The sequence below is a fragment of the Bicyclus anynana genome, chromosome 3 (assembly GCF_947172395.1).
Source record: "Bicyclus anynana chromosome 3, ilBicAnyn1.1, whole genome shotgun sequence".
Lineage (NCBI taxonomy): Eukaryota > Metazoa > Arthropoda > Insecta > Lepidoptera > Nymphalidae > Bicyclus > Bicyclus anynana.
The window spans coordinates 1,448,096-1,467,750 of record NC_069085.1 but is presented as its reverse complement, the minus strand read 5'-3'; the positions used below and the strand labels follow the sequence as shown (position 1 = coordinate 1,467,750).

Genomic DNA, 19,655 nt, shown 5'->3' with positions numbered 1-19,655 from the left:
AAAGCTGCCAATAGAAATTCAAGAATTAATGCAACGGTTTTTGTAGATTGCACTGTTCGGTTGCGAGTTGAAATAACGAAATTTGGACAAAATATTAACTTTTAATTTGCTGTTGTAGATCGTGTGAATTCTAAAATAAGTTATTTACTTGTAAAACGGCCGCCCCCATCTACACAGCGTGAGTATATTTCGTATTACGTTAATATTGATATGACGCTGAGTCGAGCAGTCGTTCAGTTGTTTTGCCTCCATTTTTGGTCGTTGGCATGAAACTTTTGAACCGTTGTTGACTATTTAAAGCTTTTATTTCCTCTTTATTCGACTTCAGTGCAGTGTAGGAAGTTTGTTAATTTGTAACACGTGACTCGAACGTATTATTTCCAGTAACTAACAATGGCGCCAACAAGGTTGACATCGAAGTCAGTCGGCGTCAATGAGAACCTGAACGGCATCATGAGCCGCGGGATCACGACGAGGAGTAAACAGCTGGCTACTCTGAAAACATACAAAGACAGCTTGAAGGCGCCGAACAAGCGAAAAGCCGATAGTCCGGTAAAGGATACCACGGCTAAAAGGGCAGCCTTCGGAGACATCACCAACGCCTTCAACAAAGCCTGCGTCAACACAGACAAGGATAAAGCCATGGTCGCGAAAAAAGTCACTGTAGAAAGCAAAATGCTTCCAATTCTAAAGGTTAACATTTATTTTTTGCATGGGTAAAGGGTACTTTAATTATTTTGTCTTGATACAATTTCAGGAAGTTATTTACTATTTCATTGATTCTTCTCGATGTCTACGGCTGATTTAGCTGATTCTTGCAATGTTTTGACTTGATATTTGCCAATATTTAGGGTCAATGAACTTTCCCTCCAAAAATGAACTTCAATAAAAACTTACTTAAATAAGTAGGTACTTGGTGAATGATTGTTCTGTTTCTACCTATAAAAGTATTATTTTCAACAAAGCAACATTGTGTTATTTATATTGTCATAATTTAACCTAGAACTTCAATTATAAATTTGTTTGAATTTATTTTTATACCTACATTTTGAATGTTTGGAATTCTTCTCTTTGGATCTAAAGAGAAGGAATTCCAAGAATAATAGTAGGAAGTATTGATAAGAGACATCTCTCCTAACAATACTGATATAAAACATAGTTCTTTGATGTATTTTAATAATATTGTATCATTTTTTATTTATTTTGAATTCAATTTCATGATTATAAAGATTTCTGCTTAAAGGTAAATGGAAACCGTTTATTAAGGCGAAATTTCAGTCCAAAGCTAGTCATTGATAATAATTAATTAGTTGTGATCTCTTTAAATACCTTATTATTTACATACATGGAATACATTGTGCAGGAGTATCCTCCATCCAGTATCCTCTCTGACGCTTTTGGTAATGCTTTGGCTTACAATATAGCGGCGCTTAATCTCTGGTTAAGTCTGGTGGGTGGGTATTGTATTGTATTGGCTGTTGATAGGTAACTAACTTATTAGTTCCCTTTACATATTATAATCGAACTCTTCAGCTTTATAAATGTTAGTAAGTTCTTATTGAAACTTGATGTTTATTTTTAGTTTTTAATGTCTATCCATTTATGCTGAGTTGGGGCCATTTTCTGGGTCATGCCACACATTGCAGGGTATTGTCCTAGATGACGCAGTATACTGGAGATGTGTAACATAATTTCGAAATAAACAAATTTTTCTTTCTAAAACTATGGAGAGGTAAAGGTTGTGTTGTAGGGGGTATTCTCTGGATCTACTGAACTGATTTTGAAAATTCTTTTACCTCTAAAAAGCCACGCTATTTATGAGTGCCATAGGCTCTGTTTTATCCTTGTATTCAAATATGTTTACAGAGTAGGTATCTATTATCCAATGTCAATCCAGGAACAAATTTTATCCAAATCTGCAGCCATTTATGTGTACTGTGTGTATACAAAAATGGCTGCACAGTTTGTCTGTACAGTAGCAAACATCCAAACATATTATTTCCTGGGGCTTTTCCGCACTTGGCCACTAAGGGTTGGCCGTTGTACATCAGTACTTTGGGATCTTATGTCCTCTATATATCAATTAAAATAGTCATTGTATAGTTATTTTGAACATCGAAGCACTAAAGTTACAAATCATCCTAACTTAGTATTTTAAAAAAAAAGAAAATCTACATTTCACATTGCTGTTAGCCCTGGCCAGACATGCACATGGCAAGTTTATTCTTTGAAACTGTGTTAATCATGCTAATTACAACTATTACACAAATGGCACTTTTTGATAAAATTTTTTGTTTGTAAAATATTTTGATAAATTAAACTCTAAATGCCTAGATCTTGCCACTACACATTTAAAACACAATTAAAATTGCTAAATTAAAACAGACAAATTTCTAAAAACTACTTTTTGGGCTCTGTAATGATTTGTTTTTGGACTAAATACCTACTATGTACTTTATTGTAATTGTTAGGTTTTTTTGGTAGTTCATGTGTCTGTACATGAATAAAAAAAACGAACGAACCTGTTATAATCTTATTGTAAGCGGATTAAGTTTGTGTGTCACAGTTAGCTTATTGGTTGCTTGCGTAACTTTTAGCAACAAGCGCGCAAAGTAAGCGACAGTTTAGGGTAGGGGTAGTGAAAAAGTCCTCTAGTTTTAGTCTATGTATAGAAGTACCATAAAGATAACTTCCACAATTTTAGAACATCAAGCCACAAACCACAACATTGAATGGTAAGGCATCCAAAACAAAGCAGCTACAAAAAGCTGCCACAAACGCCATAGAGACAGTACAGAAGCATTTTGCCAAGGATCCTCCCAAACAGATAGCCACCAGAGCACAGAATGGCATCCTCAAGAACATGATTAGACGTTCCATGGGAAAAGAAAACCAAAGCACTGCCAGCTCTAACTCTGCGAAATCTGCTAGAAGTGATGTGTCCGGCGAACCTTCTCTCTATACGACCGCTTTGGAAAATATGTAAGTATAAAATGTTTAAATATATTAGTAGTTAACCAACTTTGGAAAATTAAAAGGAGGAAGAAATTTGACCCATACATATCAACTTTGAAAAATGAGAAGGAAGAGAAAATTTAACCTATATGTATGTTTATGTATGACCCATATGGATGTATATGAAATATTGTCAGAATTGCAGTTATAATATATTAGTCTATATCAGTTTTTAAACATGTAACATTTGGACCTGTTACCAAACAAAACAGAACCCTTATCATAAACATGGATCCTTATAGTTTTGTCATGCCGTCTGTCCATCAGCCTGCAATTTAGCTCAGATACTAGTTATATTATATGTATTAAAAGCTGTACTTGGAATGTAAATTTTTTAGTCATTTATCTCCTTATAGGCATGTTGCATAGGTCTTTAAAAAATATAGTTGTATTATCATCACCTTTCGATTTAGGGATCTGTTTGTGATCTGTCTAGCTGACTTGTTAGTAATAGTAGTAGAGTTTGCAATAGTTTAAGGATTGTGAAATTTCAGAAAATTGTATATAAAATATCAAGGGAATACTGTCTCAGCTAAGAAGTCAGCATTGTTGACATAATACTGTGGTTCAGTACACTTCGACACAGTCATATTTTTTTTTATATTTTTTAGCACTTGATTCATTTGTTTTCCATATCTGAATACCTATATAAAAAATTAATTAATTCTACAAAAAAAAACCAACATTTGCAAATCATATGACATGTTTTCAGCAGCCCAAATGAGGCTACAAAAGAAGGGTACAAGGTGATTAGCGAAAAACTCGACAAGGTCAATTTGGATGACTCGCACCGATCTTTGGACGAACAGACTAACTGCAAGCTCCCTGATGGAGTGGTGGACTTTGACAAGGAGAACTGGAATGACCCACTGCAGGTGTCTAGATACGCTATGGACATATTCAACTATTTGAAGAGCAGAGAAGTAAGTTGTTCTTTGCTGCACAACTATCTAATTACTGTAAATTAGAGCATTGCCCCTTGACTTTTAATATAATTGACATTGTCAAAAATAATGATACCTAAATGTGACTTAACTTTTTCTCTTTTTAGCCACATTTCCTCATTGACGACTACCTGCAAAGGATGAAGGGAATCTCATCTTGGATGAGAGCTTTGCTTGTGGACTGGATGGTGGAAGTTCAGGAGAGCTTTGAGCTGAATCACGAGACTCTGTACTTGGCGGTGAAGCTGGTGGACCTGTACCTCACCAAGTCCAGCCGGACTCAGCCTGAGAAAGACCACCTCAATAAGGAAGAGTTGCAGCTACTTGGTGCCTCAGCACTGTTCATTGCAGCTAAGTTTGATGTAAGTGCTAATGTTTAAGTAATCTAAAATTTTATACAGAGTACAAATCAATCAATTTTAATAGATCCACAGTTACGCCAATATCAATATGTCATGGTCATAATATTATGAGTTTGATCACAGCCTGTTTGAATTATTGTTGATGTTTGTAAAAGTACTTTTAAAGTTTTGTTTTATGTAAAAGATTACTGTTGAAAAGAATCTAAATCATAAAAAGATATTAATGTTAATTGCCTATGAAGTAGTGTTTCTCGTAGGAGATAGGTGTGAGACCTGCAAATGGCTTATTAAAAAATGTGCAGGTGGTGATGATAATAAAAATATAATATAGTAACAGATGACTATGTCCACCCTTAACTCTCTCAAGTTGAAAACATTCCAATAGAACTGATTCTATTATGTTATTTTTCAAGAACACTAAACTCTATGCCAAAATTAAAAATCGGTACTACAGTACAACGCGCGACTGGCGCCTCTCTTTGATGCCATCTTTATTGATCTCTTCATCAGTTCTGATTGTGACATTTATTTTGTGCCACTATAGTGTATTATCTGTGCAAATTTAACAGACATACATACTTTCGCATTTATAATAGTATGGAGGTATGTACTGTGAGTGTTTGTATGCACAACTATTCTTATAAGTTAATTAAAAATTCTAATAAGTAAAATTTTATTTTCCAGGAGCGCATCCCTCCTCTGGTGGACGACTTCCTTTACATTTGCGATGGAGCCTACTCGCTCAGCCAACTCCTGAAGATGGAGATCAGCATCCTGCGCATCATTGACTTTGACCTGGGCATCCCGCTGTCCTACAGATTCCTCAGACGATTTGCAAGAGTGAGTCATTCATCATCATTATCAACCCATATTTCACTCGCTGCTGAGTTCCAGTCTCCTCTCAGAATGAGAGGAAGAATGGAAGGAAGGAGAATGTGGATTGGCAGACTTCACACATGCAGAGAATTAAGAAAATTCTCTGGTATGTAGATACCAGCTCACGGCTCATTCTTTTATTTAGCATACAGTTGCCTCAATCTTACACACAAAGTAATGCTACTATAGCTTGGCAAGTTCGAAGCATCTCAGGAACTACTGTTCAGATTTGAAAAATGTTAGATAGCCCATTTATCGAGTAATTAAATTATATAAGAAATTATTTTATCCCCGTATTCCTACGGGAACAGGAACCGCGCGGCGTCAGCTAGTTACTAAAAAAACGTTTTTAATTCTTAATTGCAGTGCGCGCGCGTGTCCATGCCCACGCTGACGCTGGCGCGGTTCGTGCTGGAGCAGTGCCTGCTGGAGTACGGCCTGCTGGGGCTGCCCGACAGCAAGATGGCCGCCGCCGCGCTCTACATCGCGCTGCGGATGAAGTCGCTCGGCGGGTGGACGCCCACCTTGCGCTATTACACAGGTCAGTGTACACTGCTGCAGTACTGTTGACAAGTCTCAATGTAACTTTTGTTGTATTCATTCCAAAACTGAAGCACCAGTGGGTAAACAAGGTAAACAAACACACCTCTGCATACCTCTGGTTGCTACATTTAATCTTCGATTGCTAACTGAGGTTGGATCACTTTTGATAAGTATTGTTCTATATCTAAGGGTCTATTACATTCTGGCTAATAGTTAGGTCAAACAATAAATAAACATAGGCTCTACTATAAAATCGCTTTAATCTCTACCGCCTTATGCTAACCTGGGACAACTATCGCACCAAGCTCAAATAAATAACATCATACAATTAAAATGCATTTCACATAAACGAATACTGCACTCCAAGTTCATTTGCAGTTGACAATCTATACTTGCTAGTATTATAAATGTGAAAGTAAGCCTGTTATCTTTTCACGGCTAGATGGCTGAACCGATTAAGATGAATTTTAATATAATGGTTAATGGCACCTTGGAGCAAAACATAGGATACTTTTTGACCCTAAAATAAAAATAGAATGGGTTAAATAGGGGTTGAAAGTTTGTATGGAGAGTACTTAATTTTTAGAGTTACAGTTTTAAAAATTTGTTCATAGATCATGGAAAAAATACGAAATATAATGTGATTCAGTAATTTTTAAATTTCAACCTCTAAAGTAGTGAAATAGGGTTTTTTTTTTTTATTCTTTACAAGTTCGCCCTTGACTACAATCTCATCTGATGGTAAGCGATGATGCAGTCTAAGATGGAAACGGGCTAACTTGTTAGGAGGAGGATGAAAACCCACACTCCTTTCGGTTTCTACACGGCATCGTATCGGAACGCTAAATCGCTTTGCGGTTCGTCTTTGCCGGTATGGTGGTAACTAGCTACGGCCGAAGCCTCCCACCAGCCAGACCTGGACAAATTAAGAAAATCTCAATCTGCCCAGCCGGGGATCGAGCCCAGGACCTCTGTCTTGTAAATCCACCGCGCATACCACTACGCCACGGAGGCCGTCAAAGGAGGAGGAGGGTTTGAATGTTTACATTGATTTGCACGCGCACGAAGTCGCGGGCGTTCGCTAGTCATCATCATCATCATCATATCAGCCGATGGACGTCCACTGCAGGACATAGGCCTTTTGTAATTACTTCCAAACATCACGATACTGAGCCACCTGCATCCAGCGCTAAGTTCGCTAGTGCCAAACTTAAATTGGTTGTTCATTCTAAATTAACTTCCAAAGTATGTACTCAATGTTCAGTGGCATTTCTTTCAGGGTACACACTTAAAGAGATCCTGCCAGTGGTGCTGGCACAGAACGCCACGCTCCACAAGAAGCCCAAGTCTGCCATCAGCACCGTGAGGAACAAGTACTCGCACACAATATTTTTCGAGGTGGCCAAGATACCCCTAGTTGAAGACTCTGTACTGAGTGACGTCAGCTGAAATACAATATGGCGCTTTACTTAAATAGGTGGGTCCAAATTTAATATTAACTTATGACTTTTGTGCAGTGATCTGTGGGCTGTTATGCTATGACAAAACAACGTATCTTGAGATACAGTGTTTTGTCATGTTGCAGCGGCGGTTAGGATATAAATAACTAAAGCTGAAAGATGTTATGTGCAGTTGTTTTAACCAAAAAAAAATATATGAAAAAATACTGTTCATTATTCCTCACTAAAATTTTAATGTATATTATTTATAATAATATATTGTTTCATTAACACTTTATCCTTGACTTTAGCTATTCATTCCCTAGCTGCTATGTGTGATTTATTAGGCTAAAGTTACATAACACAATAATGCCAGAAACACTTATAAGACATGTTTTAAAAATGTGATAGTAAATGATCTGCAACAACCTTTAGAATTGTTGTTATTTGGCTATAAATGTAACTTTAGCCTCATTTGATGCGTTGTAATTAAAATGTAAATGAATGAAATACGGAGGGTGTACTTTGTATTATAACTTAATTTGGTGGAATATGTCCCAATAAATTATTTATTAATTTGACTTTATGACAAATTTTCTGTGTGAGCAGTTTATGCGTTACGCGATCTAATTTCTATATAAGTAACCTTTGTTAAAACCATTTTCAGGACAGTATTGAAACATACATTTATATGATGTAAAACCGTTTATATACTAATTTGTAACTTATTGGGATAATTTACCTTGAAAAAAGTAAATAGTCATTATTTTTTGTAAAACTTGCATAAGTTACATTTACGACACTAATGTAAGACGCCATAATGGCTGCCTATTAGATAATATAAGTAATTTTAGAATAATTGTCGGCTAGAGAACATTTAGGACAATCTAGACTAATTTAAAAGTAGGAGATTAAACGAGTCGACATAATTATGTGTTATGATGACATTCTCTTTGTCGTGCATGTTACATAAAAAAGTCGCATATTGTATATGTGAATTATTTATGTCGTCCACACACTATTCATTTATGTCTTTTGCTTGTAGAGACTACAGGTCATATTTATAAACTTGGCTTCAATTTCATTTCCATTTTAAGAAAATTTTAGTTTTAATATATGGTACAAAAGTGTCTAGAAGCCAAGACGTGAGATAAGCGTGTTCGCGTCAACCAAACAAACAAACTCTTTAGCTTTATAATATTAGTAATTAGATACAATTCCAATGCGTTAAAGTGCCAAATAATGTACATTTAACTTCACGAGAGATGCAATCTCTGATCGAAGTTACATTTTTTTTTAATTTGTATGTATAACACGCGGAAGGTTCCAATATACAATAGCACTAAGACGCTTTGTGCGCTGACATAACACTGTATCTTCAGTTTCTCAGATACAGTGTTTGTGTTGAAGTAACAATGGTGGCTTGTACTGGTATGGTAAATATTTTTCAGGACTTGTAATTACTATAGATATAGAAGTTCTTAATATACACTTATAAGAGAGCCAAGCCCAGTGGATATAACCTGCCTTCGATTCGGAGGGCGTAGGTTCGAATCCAGTCCGGGGCATGCACCTCCAACTCCTGTTATGTGCATTTAAAATAATTAAATATCACATGTCTCAAACGGTGAAGGAAAACAGAAAAACATTGTGATAAATCCTGCATACCCACCTAAACCTTCTCATTCAGAGAGGAGACTCGTGTTCAACAGTGAGCCTAATATGGGTAAAGTGTATAATGATGAATATACACTTTATCTCGGAAAATTTGTTTTTTTAATAGTGTTTTGTCAGTATGTATGGCAGAGCAGTAAATGGAAGCATTTATTTTGAATTAATGTTTACTTAGTTATAAGTATTTTTAGAGTCTAAATTTTTCGTACCATATTGCATTTAACTCGAACGAAATTCGAACCTTATAACTTGATATAGCTGATTAAGTCAAAATTAAAAAAAGACATGGCATTGAAAAAACATTTAAAAACTGTCACTGTCTGTAATAGTCCTTATTTAACACAAAAAAAATTAAGACTGATGTAATAATGTTGTATTGGTATTACATAGACCTACTACCTACTACCTACCTAGGTGTGCTTTCAAATTTTTTTTATTTCATTCTAAAAAAACAAAATAACTACCCTGAGATAACATAACAAATGTATAACGCTTACCCTAATTGCAAACCTTGTGCACACCGCTATTTAGAACTTAGTCTAGATGGTGTAGTAATGCCATTAAATGGCACTCACTTAAAATACCACTGAATTGATCTGAGGTGGTCATCCTCAATGGAGATTCGTGTAGAACTATTTTTCTGCAAGCATTTTTTTTTTATCTAAGCAAGTACAATGTGAATAATGGGACTAGGTCAAGTACTCAGGCTAATTGCATATGGACCTGCCTCGCTAGTTAATACCTGGCACTGACTCTGACATCATCATCATCATCATCACCATCACCATCACCATCACCATCACCATCATCATCACCATCATCATCATCATCATCACCACCACCACCACCATCACCACTATCATCGTCATCATCCATCACCACCATCATCGTCATCATCTTCATCCATCCCCACCATCATCTTCGTCATCCATCACCACTGTCATTTTTTTTTTATTCTTTACAAATTACCCCTTGACTACAATCTCACCTCATGGTAAGTGATGATGCAGTCTAAGATGGAAGCGGGCTAACTTGTTAGGAGGAGGATGAAAATCCACACCCATTTCGGTTTCTACACGGCATCGTACCGGAACGCTAAATCGCTTGGCGGTACATCTTTGCCGGTAGGGTGGTAACTAGCCACGGCCGAAGCCTCCCACTAGCCAGACCTGGAAAAATTAAGAAAATCTCAATCTGCCCAGCCGGGGATCGAACCCAGGACCTCCGTCTTGTAAATCCACCGCGCATACCACTGCGCCACGGAGGCCGTCATCTTCATCTTCATTACCATCACCATCGTCGTCGTCGTCATCATCATCATCATCATCATCATCATCATCATCATCATCATCATCATCATCATCATCATCATCATCATCATCATCATCATCATCATCATGATTCTCTTCTTCATCACCATCATCACGATCATCGTAGTCGGCATCATCACCACCATCCATCATCGTCGTCGTAGTCATCATCCAGCATCAAATCAGTTGATGGACATCCAGTGCAGAACACTGGTGGTGGGGGTCGATCAACACTGCATTTTGTAGGGCGGTGTCGCCATTCCAGCACCTTGGGACCCCAATGTCCATCGGCTCTTCGAACGATGTGCCCCGCCCATTGCCACTTCGCGTCGTGAGGTTATACCTGCTTAAAAATCTCAAACTTCAATTAATTTTAACAGTAATAATCTTGATAAAACTGACTCAGTCTTAGCCTGGTAGAAAAATAGACTTCAGAATTACCAAAAGTTTTTGTTCTAATAAACACAACCAAAAGAAGACCAAATCACATCACTATGCGAGCATTTGTCTAATTAAAACCTCAATAAATTTATGTGCATTCCAATATCTAAGTAAAACCAATGCTTTTTACGAGTATGTGTATTGTGTAGTTATAATTTTATAAATACAGTCTTCCTATATTATCGAAGGTTTATATGTTTGAGAGGTAAAGATTTGTGTATATTATACTAGCGGACGCCCGCGACTTCGTCCACCCTTAGACCTCTTTAATCCGGCCCCATCGCAAAATCTGTTCTTAGTGGATACCTACTAAATATAAACTACCTCCCTGCCAAATTTCAGCTTTGTACATAAAGCTATTTTCGAGATTTCGTGATGAATGAACTTTTTGAATGAATGAGCATTTATATATTAAGATTATTTAGCGGATGGTCGCGGTGTCGCTGTAGTTCCCGTTCCCCTGGGAATACGGGGATGGAATGTAGACTGTTACTAGCAAATAATGTAGTTTACCATTGGTGTAACAATTTTAACAATCGGTTTAATGGATTAGGCGGTTAAGCGTTACAAACAAATTCACATTCGAATTTATGATATTAGTTTTGTGTTCCAGTTCCAAAAAACTGCAACAAACATTTTAATATTTTTTAAACCATATTATGTCGTGTACACAACGCGTCCTCTATAATTTAATTGATACAAAAAACACGTGTTTGGATTAATTATCAAGTATATTTGTTTAAATATTTTCTGCAAACTGAATTCTTATACATATTAATAAGTAAATTCATTTGTTATTTAATTGACGTGTATTATCATTAATGCATGTAACTAAATAAAACTTTGTTTAATTTAATCGGACTACATTGTTTGTGAACTGTAAATAGACACAATGTTTTTTTTTTTAATTTAACAATTAATTGGGGGATGCAATCCTTGAAAATGTTTAATGACATTTTAAAACGATATCTCTCTGAACATTTTTTATAATCTTATTCATACTTGATTTATGTTTGCTCTTTCCTTTAAAGGAAACCACGAAAATGGTGATTTTTGTATGGATTTATACTTTCTACATTAACATGAAGCCTTAAATCTTTGTACAACACATTTTTACAATAATTTCGGCGATTTTTTTTGTATAATCGTGTTTTACATTTCACTCTCTAGGTAAAAGCACAGAATACATATTAAATGAAATAAATATCGGTTTCTTTTAACTAATAATTTGAATGAAGAAGTTTTATTAAAACTAAAAATAGTAAAAGGTAGTGTAATGTCACAAATTGTAATGTAAAAGGTGATATTTACTTAAAAAGTGACAATAATGGTATCAAAGGTAGGTATCGTAAACATTTTTTGTCTGCGATTTTAAAATTGTGGCAATTTGTGTTAGATATATAAAAAAATAATGCTAAACTAAGTACTTTAGAATTCTTTAACTTTATTTGAATAGCTCGCTGCCGACAGGGCAATTCTGTTTTGTAAATGATATATGTTCATACATTTTGGCATACTTTGCTAACACTGTTTTAATTATAATAATTATTATTATATTTTAATTATAAATGGATTTTGTAATGTTTTAATTAGTTTACATAGTAATAGTTGCGTGATTGAATCGCAATCGATGTCGTGTTTTGTAATTTATCACATTTTAATTTAAAGAGTACAAAATATTGGAATGTTATTATAATAAATGTTGTTCACTAATGCTATAAGTTTTTAGAATAATAATACAATTTTTTAATATTGTTTTTTTTTATTTGTATTTCGTAATATCGTCTCAAAATATACAAGGTCATGTGAAACTACACTGTGTAAATAAAAGTGATTTTGGTTTGGTAAATGTTTTTGTTTTATTTTATTTTTAACCAAGTTTCCATTCTGTCCCTTAACCCTGATAAGGGTAAAGATTGCAATAGACAGCTGTTAGATTGAGAGTCAGACCTAAGTTTGTAGGACCCGTTTTGGCTGGTGGGTGGCTTCGGCCGTGGCTAGTTACCACCCTACCGACAAAGACGTACCTGTAGGAAAACTTACAGTTTTGGCGGATCGCTGGGTTTCACCTTCAGTTAAATACTAATTATTATCACATGCTTCGTGTCACGTTTTTTCTTGCGCCGGCCGGCTTCTTCGCGGGTTGGTAGATACACTTCTTGCGGTTTGTATATTGTAAGTTGTAAGATAGGTTTAGGCGATCAGCGGATATGGAGCTCCAAGTGAAATAAAAAGGACAATTTGCGGATTAATCTGATAGAGGTTGTTGAACTTGTGTAGGTGACGCGGAAGTGAAGTGAATCAAAAAGAATGCGTAGTGATTTCATAGACTAAATGTCAATGTTTCATAGACTTTGTTTTTTTTTTTTTTTTGATGGACTCGTGGTCGAGCTCTTTGATATTAAGAATCTTACAACTCCCCCGGGCGTAGAGGTACCCTCTACATAAATTAATAACTGAATTATAAGGTTTGAGCGTTGAGCTTGAAGTATATGTGAAAATATATTTATAACTATAATGTACTAAATAAATGAATTATCTTTAATTAAAACAATTTGAATGAAATTAAATATTATTGCAAAGGTAAGGGACTAATCCGTACAACAGGACGGATATAGCTTCCGGAGTGCGTTCTAACTTTGACTGCTCTGACTATATTATCCTTCCCTGGATACAATTGTTCTACTATTCCTAAAGGCCAACATAAAGGATGAGTATTAGAATCTTTGATCAATACAACAGTTCCAGTAGTAATAGGATTAGAAGGTGTATTCCATTTCTGTCTCTGTTGTAAAGAAGTTAAGTACTCTTGACTCCACCGTTTCCAAAAGGAATGAGTGATCTTTTTTAATAATTGATAGCGTGATAACCGAGTGTCAGGTATGTCAGTCAAGTCTTCTGATGGTAAATACTTCATAGGAGTGATGTTGAGAAAATGATTTGGAGTTAAAGCAGATAGGTCTGAAGGATCAGCACTCAAGACGCACAATGGTCTACTATTTAACAGATTTTCAATTTGAACTAAAACTGTATTTAATTCTTCATAAGTTAGAATTTGTGTACCTATAACTTTATACAAATGAGTTTTTATACAGCGGACGTTAATTTCACTTAGTCCATTAAAGTGTGGACCATATGGTGGGCTATGCTTAAATTGAATTCGATGCTCTGCTAGTTTGTTTTCAATATAATTTTGATGAGCTTTGGACTGTATGAGAGAATAAATTTCATTTAACTTGCGCTTTGAACCTAAAAAATTTGTAGCTCCATCACTGTAAATTAAGCTAACAGGTCCCTTTCGTGATATTAATCTTAAAAAGGCTGCTAAAAATAAATCTGAACTTAAATCAGAGACCAATTCTATATGTATTGCCTTAGTAGTTAGGCAAGTGAATACACAAACATATGCTTTTTGGCTTTTTATGCCTCTACGGCGTATATGAGTAACGAAATAAGGTCCCATGTAATCTACAGAGCAAAAAACGAAAGCTTTGACTTGTGCTACTCTAAATGCGGGCAACTCTCCCATTTTAGGGTAGGTAAATTTAGGATTAATGCGATGGCAAATGTTGCATTTGTGTACACGATTACGAATCAAATTTCTAGCACCAATTATCCAGTATTTCTGTCTAATTAGTGCAAGTAAAAGAGCAGGTCCTGTGTGCAAGTTAGTTATATGATAAAAATCAACAATGAGATGAGTAATTCGTTCCTTTGCAGGTAAAATAAAAGGATGTTTTTGACCAAACTCTAATTGTGAGTTGGACAAACGACCACCAACTCGAATGAGGTCATTATCCATAAAGGGGTTGAGATTTAGTATAGCTTTAGAGCAAATTTTGTTAGTATTAAGAGCGCAAATGTCACTTGAAAAATGTTTATTTTGAATGTAACGTATAATATAAACTTCAGCAAATTCCAAATCTGAAACTGAGACGAGTCCTCGAGAGCTAAGACGTTTTGAAAATCTTAGAATATATACTGTAATGCGGAGTAATTTAGACCAGCTTGAAGAGCGTTCGGCTAAATTTTCAATAGGATGTTGAGAGTTGGGAAGAGAAACTTCAACTTTTAAAACTGTTGTTTTTGATTCCTCAAGGTTTTCATTATTACTTCCAACAATGAACGTTTTTACAGGCCATTGAGAATTAGGGTAAGTAATCCATTGTGGACCTTTAAACCAAAGGTTGCGTTTCAACAACTCTTTTGGTGTTATAGGGCGAGAAATTATATCGGCGGGGTTTTCGCGACCATCTATATGAAACCAATGTTTAGAATGTAATTTAGAATTTATTTCTGTTATTCTATTAGCAACGAATGTATGAAATTTATAAGCGGGTGAATGTATCCATGTAAGCGTTACTGTTGAATCTGTAAATGCATATATTTCATTTAATTTACAGCGTTTAGTTAGAACCTCTCGTACAGAGTTAATTAAATTAGCTAAGAGTAAAGCGGCGCAAAGTTCTAAACGGGCGAGAGATATTTTCTTAAGCGGTGCTACTCTTGATTTGGAAGTGAGTAAATGAACACATCCCTGAGATTGTTCATTAGAGCTTACACGTAGGTATACCGCGGCTCCGTAGCATTTCTCACTAGCGTCAGAAAATCCTAATAGTGTGATGTGTACATCAGAATATATACCTACATGACGTGGAATTTGAATTTTTTCTAAATATGAGAGTTCATTACAGAATTGAGTAAATTGGTGGGAGATTGAGATGGGTACTGGAGTATCCCAGTCAAGATTTAACTTCCAACACTCTTGTATAAGAAGTTTCATGAAAGTTATAACAGGGCCTATAAAACCTAAGGGGTCAAATAAACGCGCGGTTATAGAAAGAATTAAGCGTTTAGTGTACTGTGTGTTTGAGTAAGTGTCATTATTTAAACTAATTTTAAAGTTGAATGTATCTGACTTAGGATGCCATTGCATACCTATAATCTTTGTAACATCTTGAGAGTCTGAGTCGAAATTGATAAAATTTTCATTTTTATGAGCAGAAGGAATTTTAGCTAAGAGTTCAGTGTTATTAGAGATCCACTTTACTAGATTAAAACCACCGGAGTTGAACATTTTAACCATTTCTTGATAAGTTTCAAAAGCTTTATCCAAGCTATTGACTGAATTTATGTAATCATCCATGTACATATTATTATTAGCTTCAATTGATGCAAGTGGATATTTGTCTTTACTATCTTCAGCTAACTGACGTACAACTCTCATAGCAAGGTACGGTGAGCTTGACACTCCAAATGACACAACTGTAAAATTATAAGTATCTATTGGTTGTGTAGAATCAAATCTAAAAAGAATGCGTTGATAAGCGTGATGTGCGGGTGTGAGATTTAGTTGAAAATAATGTTTTTCGATATCTGCTGTCAAGGCGACAGAGAATAAACGTAAATTTATCAATAATTCAAATATGCTATTTTGTAAATTGGGTCCTGTATATAATAAGTCATTGAGTGATTTTCCTGATGTTGTTTTTCTTGAAGCATTGAGTACAATGCGAGTTTTAGAAGTTTTTTTATCTGGGCGATAAACAGCTCTATGCGGAATGTAATAACAATTAGTGGTGCGTGATGGATCCTTTACTTTTGTGAGATAACCTTTGTCAATGTATGACTGAATAGTTGCGTTATAGTCTGCGCGAAGAGCGGGTGTAGAGTCTAACTTTCTTTCCAAGTTTGTCAGAGAGCGTTTAGCGTTTATGAATGAGTCACCTAGTTTCGCGGGATCTTCTTTGAAGGGTAAGTGTACAGTATATCTACCTGTTTTATCGCGTGAATATGTATGTTTAAATATGCGCTCACAAGTCTCCTCATCTGGGCTTACATGGTTTCTTTGAGGAACATTTTCTAATGACCAAAAGCGTTCTGTTAATTTTTCAAGTAATAGTGGTTCTGTGTTGCAAAAAAATGCTTTACTGTTAGATTGGTAATGATCGTTCATGACACAATTAGCTTTCCCCATAAGTATATAGCCGAGCGTTGATTGAATTGCAACAACAGAAGAATGCGGTGAAATAATTTTATTACTCCCAATTAAAAATGGAAACAATTCATTTCCAATCAAACAATCAATTGGGCCAGGAATATGATAGTTATCATCTGCCAACGGCAAAGAGTGCAAGTGATTTAATTCTGAGACATTAATATGGGCATTAGGCAAGTGGTCAGTTATTGTGTCAATGACCCTAGCATTAATTGTGTAAGAACAACGGTTATCAAAACGAGAGTGAATTTTAAATGTAACGAAACCTAATGAAGTACTTTCGGTTTGACCAATACCCTTTATGGTAGTGGGAGCAAATTTAATTTTCAAATTGAGCCTTTGACAGCAGTCTTTACTTATGAAATTGGTCATCGACCCAGTATCTAAAAATAGGCGTATATAATGGTGTTCATTATTATTGTAAACACTAACAGCGGCTGTGGGAAGCAATACTGTTGTATGATTAATGTTACTGTAAGTACAAGCTGATGTTGTGACAGAGAGAGCTAAATCATTTGACTTTTGAGGTGGATTTTGATTTTCAGAAGTATGTTGAGTTTGAAAACTTGATGCTAATGGTTGAGCTATTGAATGTTTATCAGATAAGTGAGTTGAAGTGTTATTAGTTGATGTGTCCCTATGGTTCAGTGAGTGAGAAGCGGTATAAGAACGTGAAGTGCCAGGTTTAGCAAATGAGTCACATAACAGAGAGTGATGTAAATTGGAGCACTTCATACATCTATTTTGACTGCGGCATTGGAACGTCTTATGAGATCCTAAACAATTTTTACAATATCCTGTCTTATTTACTATGTCAAGTCTGTTTCTAGGATCTTGATTTATGAAGAAATCACATTTATATAATGGATGAAAATCCTTACTTTTACATACTAAACAAGAGCGTTGATTAATTTGAGAATTTGAAGAATAAGTATTACCACACACTGTACTTGTGAACGTTTGAGGCTTAGGCTTGTAAGTAGTGTTGGGTTTTCTGTTATAGTTTTCAGTCTTAGCATATGACTGAGTAGTTTGTGCGCGCAATGTAATTATTTTAACCTGTTCTTTAAGAAACTTATTTAAATCTGAAAATTTAGGAATTTTAATGTCCTTGTGAGTTTGTTCAAATAAGATTACAGTGTCTTTATTTAACTTTGAGAGAGCGATATGAGTTATTATAAAATCTGCTAAATCATCTATATTTAAACGTCTAAGAGCAGCTTCTGCTGAACAAAACTGTTCTAAAAATGATTCTAAAGAAAATGTATTTTGTTTGTAATGTAGTAGGGATTCTACATATTGAGACGCCAAGACCCTTGTATCCTGATACTTTTCTACAAGAGAATTAAAGATTATGTGGTAATTTTCGCCAGTTGGCCTTATACTGGCACAAATATGCAAAGCCTTCCCAGTTAAGCATCCTGTCAGATACTGGACCTTTTGCATATCTGAGATTTGATTATTGTTGTGAATTAAACTTAGGAAATTTTCATAAAAGACGGGCCAAGCACTGGGACTCCCATCGAACTTCTGAAGTTGTATGGGTGGCAATTTTGAATTCAACAAGTTATATTGCTCTAGTCCTTGAGATTTGCTTTTTACATTGGATAAAGCTTGTTGAATTTCACAATATAATTGATCAAATGCTTCAAGCGCAGCATAATTTGGTCTGATGTTCTCATCTTCCTTGAGTTGCTCAGTGACTAGCTCATCTACCGTGTTTATAAATTGTTGCCTAGTACTTTCTATTGAAATGACTCTAGTTAAAAATCTACTTCTGTTTTGATCATCGTCTAAGCAGCGGCTCAAATCGTATAATTGTTGTATTATATTAAACAGGCTTTCTTTGCGTGCTTCTAGTTTTAATATATTTTTATTTAGCTTCGACATGTTGTAAGCTCAGGAGTTGTAAGAAATGAATTAAATTGTTTATAGATATGCAAGTGTAATATTTTAAGGTTAAGTAACTAATTCTTCTTGTTAATAGATATATGTATGAGAAAAGTAAGCGGTAATTTTTAGAAAAATGTATTAAAATGCGTGTATTGCGTTATAATCTGTAGGATGCGATTGGATTACGAAAGATGTGAAAATAAGAACCGGTCGAATGCAAGATGGCGCGTGTTGTCTTTGTGTAATTGTGTGATTAAGAAGGAATTTAGATTGAGATTACGGGATCCGGGAACTCGAATGGACCAGAAAGGTTGTAGGAAAACTTACAGTTTTGGCGGATCGCTGGGTTTCACCTTCAGTTAAATACTAATTATTATCACATGCTTCGTGTCACGTTTTTTCTTGCGCCGGCCGGCTTCTTCGCGGGTTGGTAGATACACTTCTTGCGGTTTGTATATTGTAAGTTGTAAGATAGGTTTAGGCGATCAGCGGATATGGAGCTCCAAGTGAAATAAAAAGGACAATTTGCGGATTAATCTGATAGAGGTTGTTGAACTTGTGTAGGTGACGCGGAAGTGAAGTGAATCAAAAAGAATGCGTAGTGATTTCATAGACTAAATGTCAATGTTTCATAGACTTTGTTTTTTTTTTTTTTTTGATGGACTCGTGGTCGAGCTCTTTGATATTAAGAATCTTACAGTACCGTCAAGCGATTTAGCGTCCCGGTACGATATGAAGAAACCAAAAGGGGTGAGGAATCCTCAAGGTATGCTTTGTTTAAGCATTTATGAAGTGCACGCCACTGGTGATGGCCAGACCTGCGTTATTAAAAGCTGAAAGAAAGGACTTGCCACAGGTTACTGAGGAATTTATACTGGTAGCTTTGGGAAGTAGCTGGTAGTTTAATCTAATTTACCGATATTTTCCATGGGACATCATGAGAAATCCTGTCACAGTCGGCCAACCACTTATATTCGTAACCTTCGAGAGAACCTTAAGTTTTTTCTACTCGTTACAACAGTTTGATTTCTCATATTATGTAGAGAAAAATATATGAGTTCTGAACTCTTAAGACCTCCCGAAGCCATTGTAGAAGGGTTTTTTTTATTTTGTATTCTATACAAGTTAGCCCTTGATTACAAACTCACCATTTGGTAAGC

The 19,655-nt window shown here is 35.5% G+C and overlaps 2 protein-coding genes across 3 annotated transcripts; one reads left to right on the top strand and one right to left on the bottom strand.

Annotated features, from left to right (window-relative positions):
- The first annotated feature begins 22 nt into the window (after nucleotides 1-22).
- Nucleotides 23-7,514, top strand: LOC112051872 (G2/mitotic-specific cyclin-B3). 2 transcript variants are annotated; one of them, XM_024090687.2, is made up of 8 exons: nucleotides 23-178; nucleotides 385-693; nucleotides 2,705-2,982; nucleotides 3,731-3,938; nucleotides 4,067-4,321; nucleotides 5,006-5,161; nucleotides 5,564-5,738; nucleotides 7,020-7,514. In XM_024090687.2, exons 2-8 carry the CDS (start codon nucleotides 394-396, stop codon nucleotides 7,187-7,189), a joined length of 1,542 nt encoding a protein of 513 aa, XP_023946455.1. In that variant the 5' UTR covers nucleotides 23-178; nucleotides 385-393; the 3' UTR covers nucleotides 7,190-7,514. The 2 variants fall into 2 exon arrangements, with proteins under 2 accessions (XP_023946455.1, XP_023946454.1); XM_024090686.2 differs by having other exon boundaries at nucleotides 3,728-3,938.
- A 1,523-nt stretch (nucleotides 7,515-9,037) lies between these two features.
- Nucleotides 9,038-19,212, bottom strand: LOC128199907 (uncharacterized). The gene has a single exon (XM_052891347.1). It carries the CDS (start codon nucleotides 18,490-18,492, stop codon nucleotides 13,177-13,179), a length of 5,316 nt encoding a protein of 1,771 aa, XP_052747307.1. The 5' UTR covers nucleotides 18,493-19,212; the 3' UTR covers nucleotides 9,038-13,176.
- Nucleotides 19,213-19,655: the final 443 nt, after the last annotated feature.

Coding starts and splice junctions, on each gene's coding strand:
- LOC112051872 (XM_024090686.2), top strand. CDS start 394: ATGGCGCCAACAAGGTTGACATCGAAGTCAGTCGGCGTCAATGAGAAC. Junction 694..2,704: donor AAATGCTTCCAATTCTAAAG/GTTAACATTTAT, acceptor CCACAATTTTAG/AACATCAAGCCACAAACCAC. Junction 3,939..4,066: donor ACTATTTGAAGAGCAGAGAA/GTAAGTTGTTCT, acceptor TTCTCTTTTTAG/CCACATTTCCTCATTGACGA.
- LOC128199907 (XM_052891347.1), bottom strand. CDS start 18,492: ATGTCGAAGCTAAATAAAAATATATTAAAACTAGAAGCACGCAAAGAA.